Source organism: Vigna unguiculata, chromosome 3, assembly GCF_004118075.2.
Source record: "Vigna unguiculata cultivar IT97K-499-35 chromosome 3, ASM411807v1, whole genome shotgun sequence".
NCBI lineage: Eukaryota > Viridiplantae > Streptophyta > Magnoliopsida > Fabales > Fabaceae > Vigna > Vigna unguiculata.
Window position 1 is genome coordinate 24,731,738 of NC_040281.1, and position 12,128 is coordinate 24,743,865.

At 34.4% G+C, this 12,128-nt stretch overlaps 1 protein-coding gene across 1 annotated transcript; it reads right to left on the reverse strand.

The window, feature by feature from the left end:
* Positions 1-1,183: 1,183 nt before the first annotated feature.
* LOC114176758 (ethylene-responsive transcription factor ERF109-like) lies at positions 1,184-2,164 on the reverse strand. The gene has a single exon (XM_028061901.1). It carries the CDS (start codon positions 2,109-2,111, stop codon positions 1,422-1,424), a length of 690 nt encoding a protein of 229 aa, XP_027917702.1. The 5' UTR covers positions 2,112-2,164; the 3' UTR covers positions 1,184-1,421.
* Positions 2,165-12,128: the final 9,964 nt, after the last annotated feature.

A 12,128-nucleotide genomic window follows, 5' to 3' on the forward strand; every position in this document is an offset into this window, starting at 1 on the left:
TGATTTAATTGATTTTTTTTATCCAACACTAACTAAAATTAGCAGGGAATTGTGTGTAAAATATAATTTACATGTCTAATATCTTGAATAAATTCGATTCTTTGCATCTTTAAAAAAATACTATAATTAATGACACTCTATTACACAATAAATTACTTGTTATTTGTCCGTAAATATTTAAATATTCGTCAATAAATTTTTATATAGAAATAAAAAAATAGATAACGAAATTCCAACAACATTTATGTTAACAGTACATCCAAGAAAAGAGAAGAATGGAATTGTATTGAAAATTTCTGCGTTTACTGTTGATCGTGATGTCAAGCCGGAGAAGCTGAGACCTGGCCAAAAGTATGTTTGCGTCAGTGAATATGTCACGTCCTTTTGTGTTTGAAACGAGTATTTAAGCATAACGTTTGACCCAAATGTAACTAGAAAAATATATAGTATGTTACTTAAATTGGGAAGAAGATAAGATCAAAGAAAGAACTAATAAAAAAATCCCTTAACACTAACACAATAGCTTCAGTGCTATCCACCCAGAAAACAATCTCTTTTTTCTTGTTCACACGTCAACAGCTTTCGGTAATGCGAATCAAACGTTTTATAATAATACTCTTTCTGTGGGCGTTATTCCTTTTTAAATCCCATTCCTGAACTAAACCAGCACGTGAAGCATTGAGCACATTGAAAACGTGACGAAATGAAAACGTGCTGAAATTGCAGGTTGTTGTAAGGTTCTCTGTACGTGGCATCAAGTTGGACATTCCGTGGCCCTACCAAGTACGTAAATCTCTTTAGGACTTGGTAAGAGAATCCTCGGCACTGTCCCAGTGCGCACCACACGACAACATCTAACACCCTCAGGTCATGTACTGGGCTCCACCTAAAACTTTTGCCCCCAAAATTTTCTTACCCAAACACATAACTGACTGTGTTCCAATGCAGCCAACATCAGTTATTGTTAGAATATCCCTTACCCATTCATTTGACTGTCAGTTGTGACACTAAAAACAACCATCTAATGAAGACAAATTTCCCCTTTTCTTAGCTTTGATGAATTCAACGTTGTTATCCGAAACCCATAACAAAAATGTACAAACTGAAAGTGACACGAGTTAGCAAACTAAGTGTTCTCGAAACTAGCTTCAATAGATGGTAATACGCCAGAAAGAAAAGAGAGTGAAAAAGAAGTTGTTTAGTGAAATAAAATATATAAAAAAAAAAAAACCCTCGATTTGTTTGTACTTTGCAGCTTCCTCCGTAAAATATAGCGGAAGAAAGATATACAGAAATATACGCAATGGAGCTAGCTAAATGGTAATTAACAAATAATCTAGCTTAGCCGAGTTGTACTAATTTTTAAGCACACACTACCAAAACTAATAATTTTTCTGAATTAACTTAATTGGTGGGAGTCGTCAGGAACTAAGAGTGTTCCCAGTGGCGGAGTCGGAAGAATCTCCGGTGAAATCCATCATCATCATGAGCTGATGAAAATCAGCTTCGCCAATCCTGTCCCAGAATTCGGTATCTTTGTTCCCGAATTCCAGCGTCTCCATTTCCATGCCCTGGTTGAGATTCTCGTTCTTTATTTGTTCTTCCGCTGCAACCCTCTGCGGCTCGCTCTGCTGCATGCTTAAGGACTCGTCCACTAAGGGAAAATTGAGCTTGGCCCGTGGGCCGCGGAACTCGATGGCGGCCTTGTCGTAGGCCCGGGCGGCATCCTCGGCCGTGTTGAAAGTCCCGAGCCAGACACGGGCCGCACGGCGAGGGTCGCGGATCTCGGCCGCCCACTTACCCCATGGCCTCTGCCTCACGCCTCTGTACTTCTTCTTGGCCCTCTTCTGTTTCTTTTTCTCCTCGGGGAAGAAGTTGCAGCCCAAGCAGCCAGCGATATTGCACTCGCGACACGTGTCCATAGTGGGCGGCGCGAAGGTGTTTCCGGCGAGAGGCTGGGAGGCGTTGGGGAGGCGGAAGTCCGGGAGGGAGACGGCGTCGGAGGAGGTGGAGCCGGAGACGACGTTGGTGAGAGCGGCGACCATGACGGAGAGTTCTTGCTCGGGGGTGAGAGTGGCGCGGGAGAAGGAGGAGGAGGAGGACGACATCATCGGAGTTTAAGAGAGTCAAGTGGTCTCTGTGTTTGGCGCGTCAAAGGATTTTTCGAACTGAATGAAGTGAGAGGAGGGCTTTGCTTATATACGGTTTGGGAGTGACGTGGCAGCTAAAGTCCAGTTGTTCACACCGTTTTCACACGGATGTTAGTGATGTTGATTTGATCACGTGTGCGTATTCCAGAAACGTGCCAGATAAGATATTGAGGGTGACGTGGAGGGATTGTAGATGGTGGTGGACGGTCACGGTGAAAGGTGTCGCGTGGGATTGGGAAAAGTATTAATGTGAAGTGATTTGAGGAACAGAAAATGTCTGGGACGAAGGAAATAGGAGAGTTCACTTCAGTCACTGCTTTAAATTGGTTTGACCTGTTCCTTCGCAAACCACTAGCTGGATTGAAAAATATCTGGGTACGGCTACAACTGGACTACTACGGATGTCAAACTTTGTCCATATTAACGCAAGCGATTACAATTTTACACATTACATCTTATTTTCATTTAACTTATCTTTTATAATAAGAATATCATTGCATTTGATTAATGATTTTAAATTTCCTTATAATATTTCTTTAACTACTGAACCAAAATATTACATAGTTTCTCTATTTTAAATATACTATTTTACTAAATAATTTAAATATAAATTGTTGTATACAGCTTCTAGTGCGCACCAAATTTATAGTTTAATTAAATTTTATATACTTTATAAATTTGATTATTTTTAACTGAGACATTATAAAAAAATTATATTGTGTATTTCATTTTTATATTTTCATTTGAGTATCTGAATATTTACAGTTTAATGTTTTTGTTAATTAAGTAATGTAATTATTATATTGTCTCTTATTTTGTTCACTTGTTTTAATGTGTTATGAAAAGAATGTGATTTTTTGTGGTTGAATTAAATTATAAATTTTTTTGAAAATTAATTAATATAAAATGATATTTTGGTTAATGTAAAATAAAAAGTGACTTATATTATTTTAACTAAAAATATATTGGACAACTAGAGTGTTTTATTCAATGACAAATTCTTTGTATAGATATATAAAAAATTATTAGATGTCAAATATATAAAATATATTAAAATTAAAAAAGAAATTTGAAATTATATATATATATATATATATATATATATATTTTGGGAGACAAAAGCCTCTCTTAAATACGTTAAGCTCCGTCTAGTTATATTCTTCTTAAATACGTTAAGCTCCGTCTAGTTATATTCTTTGATGATTTTCATTTCATGTAATTAATTATGACACACTAACACAAAATAGGCCTATAATGTCACCTATTTGACGCTAGTTCCCGAAAACCCCAAAGTCATAAATGATCAGTGGTATTTTTGTAATAAAAAAGACAAGATTAACTTTGATTCCCTAAAGAAGAGACATCTTTATTCAATTTTATGTCGGACTCATCACCCTGACGTCAAAGGACGTCAAATCTTAATTCCCAAACATCAAATGACGTCTGTTTTTCAATTCCCCGACGTCAAATGACGTCCATTTCTCAATACCCAATGTCAAATGTTATAAAATAGAACTATAGGCAGCGCTAATAACACTATTCGTTTGCACACTTTCGTTTCTAGGTGAACCAACACCTTCGTTGATGAGTGAGAGGATGAAAGAAGGTTAGTTTCTGGACATGAAACCTCTAATGCGCATAAGAGGATCTCTCGCTTGGGGTTTTTTCGTGTTTTGATCATTGATTTTCTCCCTTTCATATTGCAATAGTGTGATTCGTGCTAGGCTGCGGCGCGACAACGAGCTCCACCACTTTTAGCAGCGTGATGACCTTTGACTGCACAATTATTATTGTAACTATTGCTTACTCAAAGGGACTCTTTTCTAGTCTAACTCTATGTTTTCCCCTTACCTTCATTGTTAGGTCACTCATATGACTATTTTTTTATTTTATTTTTTTTCAGATTTGGGTTTTTATTTATTTATATTTGTAGTTTGTTGTAGAGGGTATGTGAAAGAGAGTTATTGCAGGAGGTGGGGGGATCTCCTACGCCTAAGATTGATGAGTGACAACCACATTCACTAAAGGATAAACTATCAACTATTGAATGTTTCTTATTGCATTACGAGTCTTTCTCCTTGGCATGAGTTTTTGTTTTTGGTTTTTTGTAATAGTAGATTCGGTTTATGTCTGGTTTGAACTTTATTTCTTTATCATTTTTATCTAAATGGTATATGTTTCAAAGCATGCTTTGTGATTCTAACATTAATTGTTTGTGCATGCTATTTTTTATCTGTTTCTTAAACCAATTGTAAGTTTATGTTTGACAATGATTGTGAATGAAATTAAGGGGAAACAAGAAAAAAAGAGAGTTATTGGCATTTACTTCACGGTTTTGGTTAAGAGACTTGGGTTTTGGTCTATGAAAGAAAGTGCAACCACATGATGTCGACTCCATTTATATCTAACGTCAAGGGATGTTGAATTTTTCCTTCGACGTCAATTTTGACATCACCCAATATGACGTCGAAATTTAGACAAATGTCAAAAACCGAAAATAATGAACGTTAAAAATCTTTTTTTGTATTAGTGACACTTAAAAGATTGTCACCATCATTATTATTGATATATGTAACGACAACCACCCTTTGTTATCCAACATACTTTTAATGAAAATAGTAACAGTCACAAATCATCTTTCACTAATTTTAATATCATTTCATATTAACTACAAAACTTCACATTTCATAATTTCATAATATATAAAGACAAGTATATAAGATGACCACTCAAGCCATCTTGCTAACGAAAAAATTAAATAAATAAAAAAAACTTAATTAAAAAATATAAATATTTTGAGTACTTAATAGACTATAAATTATATAATAGGGACGAAATTAAGAATATCTAAATTTATAAGTGACTTAAGCTTTAATTAAGCCAAATTTATATCAAAATTCATCATGTTTTATTAATCCTTTAAAACTTGCACCTTCACTAATTAATCAAATAGCATAATAAAAGATAAAATAAAGTATGTAATTAAGTAAAATGTACATCGATTATCAATTATTTTCTTCACGCTCATTTCATTTAATTCTTATTTATCTGTGAAATTTCAATTCTTATATAAGAGTTATTTCATCCTATGTGTAAAAACAACGTAATGAAAATAAGAATGGACGTGATTATTTTAGCTAAGTTTTACATCCATGTTAAGAAAACTTCTTTTTGTTGTAAGCAAAACATCAACACAAAAGGATAAATGATAAGTCATTATTTTCCCTTATTTTATTGTCTTTTTGTACCCATCTTGAGGGTTGTTTAGTGCTTAATTGTCTCTTCTTTGTGTATTTTCCTCAATTGGGCTTCATTGGACAATTTTTCTGAATTTTGAGTAATTTGACATTAATTAGTCTAATCTTTGTTTCTAATTATTTTTAGAAATTTTGTGGAGCAAATTTTGGAGCTTGGACACTAATTTTAAGATGAAAAGAGAGTTTCCACATCATTGTAATATCTGCACCATGTCATTTAGCATGTCCACATCACTAAGCCATCATTTTCAGCTCATAGTGGCATTTTTGTATTTCTAAGTGGCAAAATGACAGTTTTGTAAATTTGAGCAATTGTGGTGATGTGACCACATTTTTAAGTCTTCTTCTTCAGGGGCAACCATTCTCTTCTTCCCCATTCTCCATTTTTCACGTATTTGAGCAATTGTGGTGATGTGACCATGTTTCCATGGCTTGCTAAATTCGTGTGACTCCTTGATGAAAAATGCAATGAAGCTTTGAGGTTGTGCTTGTTTTGTGAAATCAGCCATGTCTTTGTAAGACCCACGAAAATTAATTAATTAAATAAGTAATTAATGAATAAATGCGGGTAGGAAGAGCCTTTATGACATTAAATGTTGATTAGTGTGACGTGAAAAAGTACTAGATCAAGTGGTTGAGAGTACTTAAATTGTGTGAAGCGACTTAGGTTCAAGTCCTAGGTATGCCATTTATATGTTATTTGATTATTTAAATTTTAATATTGTGCATGATCATGTTGTGTGATAATAAGATTATAGAATTATAATAATTATTACTAAATGTGAATTGGCATAGTGGTGGTGCTTTGGCCTTATGGGTGGAAGGTCACAGGTTTAAACCTTGATAAACAGAAATTAACCTTTATTTTTGCCAAAGTTAGTTTGGAGTGAATGTGAAAAGGTAGAGAGAGCCAAGAGGGTCTGAAAACTCATATTGTAATTATCATTGAATAGGCATTAAACCCATAATAAAGCCCAATTTTCTTTTTATCTCTTTAAACCAACATTAGGAGACCAGAAGCATCCTTTTCTTCTTAATTTTAGTCAAGAACTCCAGGTTAGGGGTGCTGAGTTTATTTGTACGAATTTTGTATGTGTGTCTGCGTTTTATACTCAATTGGATTCAATGTGGTATGTCTGTGGTATCCATATGCACTGCAAATTGAGAATTTTTGAATGGAATGTGGAGTGCAAAGAATTTTTGGTGTGAAATCAGAATTGGATGAGGGTTTTGGTAATGCTATTTTGATTTATGGCCAAATCATGCATTTTGAGGTTCCAAACGTGTTTACAATGTGTTTTTAGAGTTTGATTAATGAAACAGATCGAATGAAAATGATTGCATTGTAAATTTGGCATTATTTTGGTGTCTTTGGTGCATGAGCAGTGGCGAAACTCTGCAATTTTCGCTCAAGCGACTCCTTCTCGTCTAGGCGAGAGTTGTAGAAATTCATTCAGGGTTTAGGCTTGAGCATTTCGCTTAGGCGACCAAGCTTGGGGTTGAGCGAACCGAAGTCTCGCTCAGGCGAGAGTGGATCGCCTAAGCGAGGACGCGATGAGTTCTGTGTGTGATTGAGCGTGAATCCTCGTCCAGGCGAGGAGCTGAGGGTTTGGGCGAACTAGGGTCTCGCTCAGGCAAGAAGGTCTCGCCTAAGCGAGAAATCGTGATAGATGTTGGTGTGTTGCTCGAGTAGTAGCTCAGGCGAGAAAGATTTGGGTGGTTAAGCGAATGGGGTCTCGCTCAGGCGAGATGGGCTCGCCTAAGCGAGACGGGCTCGCCTAAGCGAGACAAGGTGATGCAGCCATTGTTTCATGCTCGCTCAGGCGAGGTGGACTAGCCTAAGTGAGGCTGATGGATTAGCTTGGGTGATAGTCCCTGGCTTAAACGAGTTGCTGCGAATTGCTATGTTTGTGTGTGCTTTATGAGCTGGATTATTTATTTATTTTCCTAATTATAAGAAGGTATATGCATGTGTTTGTGGTGTTTGGACTTGATGGACTAAGTCCATAGGATTCTGGGATGTGCTTGGAATGGGTCGCGAATGAGAAGTTTGTGATCGGTGGACCGCATGCGGAACGTGAACAATTAGTTCACCGGAGGTACTCTTGTTGGGATGAATGAGCGAGGGAGTTCATTTCACGCTCAACTTGGGAATGCTATGACCGAGGGAGTTCATAGTAGGAAAGGCGGGTATGCGGTCCGGGTCTGAGCGAGGAGTTCAGATGACGGGCGAGGGAGTCCGTGAAGCAGGACTACAAGCGGGATAGGCTTGTAGGTTGGACCACGAGCGAGGAGGGTCGTGGAAGCACATTAAGTCCCAGATTTAGAGTACATGCATGAACTCATATTGGTTATGAGTGGGGGAAAGAGGGTCTTTTAGAAAATAAATAATTGGATACTTATGTTTATGATGGAAATTTAATTTCATAATTATTATGTTTATGTGCATAGCTCACCCTATCTGTTTATGTGTGGCGATGATTGGGTAATTTATTATCCGGGAGCAGATGATGTTTTAGGTGAGCCAGGAGGCGCTTAGTGGCGGAGAGTGGGCTCAGTGCACGAGGGGGGATTTTATAACTGTTTTTGGTTTATGTTATATGTAATTTGATTACAGTTTTTACGGTTTTCAATATTAACATTAAAGTTGTACATATGGTTTTTTTAGAATTTATAGACCATAAATGTTTAAAGTTTTAAATTTCCCGTATTTTTGGGAAATTGACTATTTAATAAATGAGGAATTTCATCCTGCCTGTTTATTTTATTATATTTGAATTTATTTTAAGTAATATCCTACCGGGATGTTACAGTTTTTATCTTAAATTCGTGGAATGTAGGTAGTTCATCTATTTATGCTTAACTTACAGAGTAATTGCATATGTTTGGGTTGGGTTATGATCATGCTTAATGTATGTAACTTGGCTGTCACGAAATCATGGATGTATGTATTGCTTAATTGCATAATAAAACTGGATTGTAACTTTCGCTTAGTGGGTTATTATGTATTCATTTGGTGGCCTATGATAATTGAAATTGTATTTGAATCAAGGAAGTCAGTACGTTTTAATCACTATTGCATTTCATTTAATCTGTTGTAAGCATTTGAATCTTCCAACCCCCCCTTGTGTTGAATGGCAATCTAGGAAAGATTTGAATGAAATGTTTGGTCACTGAGAGACGACCTTGGTTTAACTACTGAGTATTACATTTAACTGTTATATTTGGTCGGGTACGACATCGATCAATAAATTATATTGAATTTTGTGTGTTAACATGTAGTATTGGTCTAATTTATATAAAGATTGACTTAAATCTAACACTAATTAATAATAATTTAAATTAGTGTTAGTTTAACTCATATTATGTTGGACTCATGAAAATAATACGTCTTGAAAAGTCTTACATCACTTAGAATAAGTTAGGGAATAAATGTTAGTGAGTATATGATGGACTCTAAGTCCATGGTGTTTCTTGTCCCAGTCAAAAACATTTTAAGTTTGTATTTGAATTTCTTTATACTCTTGCAATAGTGTTGTGGGGTTTGAGTTAAATTCTTGTTTTAGAGAATGTAGGTGTATTTGGTGTTAAAGGGCATGAGAGGGTAGTTTATGTGTTGTATAAATTTTTACATAGTGTTATTCTTTGGTTGTCATTAGACAACAATAGTGATTTTTCTCTAGTTTTGAGATTTTCACGTTATATTTTTGTGTTCCTTATTTTTATCCTATTTTTTTGTCAATAGGGTGATTATTAGGGGTAAAGACGATAATGTTTTTAATTGGTGATGCATTTTTCCAAACCGATGGTAGCAATAGCTATGGTTTGGTAGGTTTTTTTCTTAGTACTCTTTGTGGTTGCAACTGTGTCTGATCTTCCACATTAAAAAAGATTAATTTTTTGTTGTTGGAGAATCATCCTTGGTTGTTGAGGTTGCAACGGCATTTGCAAGTGTGGTCAAATGTGTCATAGAGAAATTTGATGGATGGATGAATTTTGGCTTATGGCAAACTCAAGTCAAAGATGTGTTGATTTAATATGGATAAGGAGTTGAAAGGAAGAATTTCTAACATGAAGGAAGAAGAATGTGAGGAGCTTGATGTGAGAGCAGCTAGTGTAATTCGTCTGTGCTTGACTAAGAATATTATTGCAAACGTGCAAAAAATGATGACGACAAAGGAACTTTGGGAGAAACTTAAAGGCATATATCATGCAAAGGGTATATCAAATATGTTGTTATTGAAGGATAAGTTTCATAACCTATGCATGGGCCATGATATAAAATTATTTTATCATCTTAGAAATATAATGAAATTGTTTGTATATTAGAGACGATTGGAGTTAAGGTCGAAGAAGAAGATATAACATTAAAACTCATTTGGTCTCTTTTGTCCTCCTATGAGCTTATCAAGCCTATTTTGACGTATGACAAAGAAACTTAGTTTTTTAATGAAATTGCTAGTAAGATCCTTTTTGAAGAAATTAGGATGAAAAGTAATGAAAGCATGAAAACAAAATCAATGATGATTGTTAGAAGTGGGACACATAGGAACAAAAACCATAAAATGAAAGTGGTATGTTGCAATGTGGAAAGCATGCGCATGTGAAGAAAAATTGTCGAGGTGGAGATACATCACAAAAAAGTGACTCAGATTCAGAAAAGAGTGTCTTTCTCATTTTAGGAGACGATGATCTTTTGTGAAAAATGCAAGAAATGCCCTCATGGCATAACCACGTTGCCATGAAAAAGGATGAGTTTTTCTAGTGCTAATTTTATACATGAGCATTGCCTAATATTTATGCACCATGTGTGGTGATTATACACAGACATTGTTTAGCATTGATGCATGATGTATGATGTTTATACAGAGGCATTGACTAATATTTATGCAATGTGTATGGTGATTATACACGGGCATTGGTTAGCGTGGATGCAGAGTGCATGGAAATTATTGGGATGGTTTAACTCCAAGTGAGTATACTCTTTATGGTGGAGTATGATTGTTGGTAAAGGCAATGAAGATGTGTTTATTTTAATCTAGGTGGAGAATGTTGGGCTGATGAAAATAATGTCTTGAAAAGTCTCACATCGCCTAGGATAAGCTAGGGAGTGGGTGTTGGTAACTATATAATTGACTTGAAGTCCATGGTGTTTCATGTCCTAGTCAAAAACTCTTTAAGCTTGTGTTTAAATTTTCTTATACTCTTGTAATAGAGTGTTGTGAGGTTTGGGTTAAATTCTTACTTTGAAGAGTGTGAATGTACTTGGGGTCAAAGGGCATGGGAGGGTAGTCTATGTGTTGTACAAATTTTCACATGTCGTACTCTCTAGTTGTCATTAGACAACGGTCGTGGTTTTTCTCTAGTTTTGGGGTTTTCATGTTATTTCTCTGTTAATAGGGTGATTCTTGGGAGTAAAGATTGTAATGTTCTTAATTGATGATACGTTTTTCCCAACATATTATTAGTACAAAAATGTCTATTGATAATTATTTTTAAGTCTACATCAGTCTAGGTGATGTAAATGTGATGTTTTTGTAAGCATGAATCTAGTTGATGCAAGGGAAACACATTACAATAAAGTCATAGTAGTTACTACATATAATCCAATATATCTATTACATTCTATCTAACAAAATATATAAAGTTCTTTTGTAAAACCTAAAAAGTTATAATAATTAAAAGGTTTAATTAGTTGGTTGGTACTCATTTTCATTTAGTTGTGTCAGTTTGGTACCCACTTTTAAAAATGTATCAATCGAGTTCCAACTTTTGGAAAAGTTTCTCAATTTGATCCCTTTCAGGAAAAATTATTAACGCTGTTAACTTTATTCATGACTTTTACCACTAAATTTTAATATAAATATCAATACTGTAAACGACTTAATAATTTTTTGCTGAAAGGAACCTAATTGAGGTCTCTTTTCAAAAGTTGGGACTCAATTGACACATTTTTAAAAGCGGATACCAAACTGACACATCCAAATGAAAGTGAGTATCATCTGACTAATTAAACCTAATTATATATATATATATATATATATATATATATATATATATATATATATATATATATTCAAGGTGGTTTATTTTATTTTATTTTTAAAGATTTACCATTTACTAATTACTTAAACGATTTATTTTATTTAAGACATATAAAGTGATTATTATAATATTAGTTTCATGAAAGATATATAAAGTAGTTATTATAATATAAGCAAGTATTATATGATGGTTATTTCTTAAACAAATTAATTAAAAAATATAAGATTTATTATGTGTATGATTTTCATTATATACAAGAGATTTATAAAGATTTTCTAAGAAATAGAAGTAGAAAGGTAAGAAAAGATATATCTAATATTTTATGGTTATTAGAAGATCACTAAGATCTTTTACAAGTATTTAGGATTTTAAGTGTGAGAATAAAACCCATAAAAATACATATTAAACAAGTGAGTGAGTGTTACACTTGGGTAGAAAAGAACGTGACTGAGTATATTTGAAGGAAAATTAAAAGTAAGATTCAAGCATAGGAAGAATGGTAAAGGTTGAGTTTCAAAGAGGAAGAAGGAAGAAGTGAACAAAAAGAAGTAGGGGAACTTACATTTTTGTATTTTTGTGTTCTCGTTTTGTTGTTTTTTTTCTTGTCTGCTTGTTTGTATGTGATGTAATATGTTATATGAGTCTAAATTGTGAAGTAGATATTATTTAGTATGAT

Excerpts from the sequence above, each read along its gene's own strand:
- LOC114176758 (XM_028061901.1), bottom strand. The coding sequence starts at position 2,111 with ATGATGTCGTCCTCCTCCTCCTCCTTCTCCCGCGCCACTCTCACCCCC.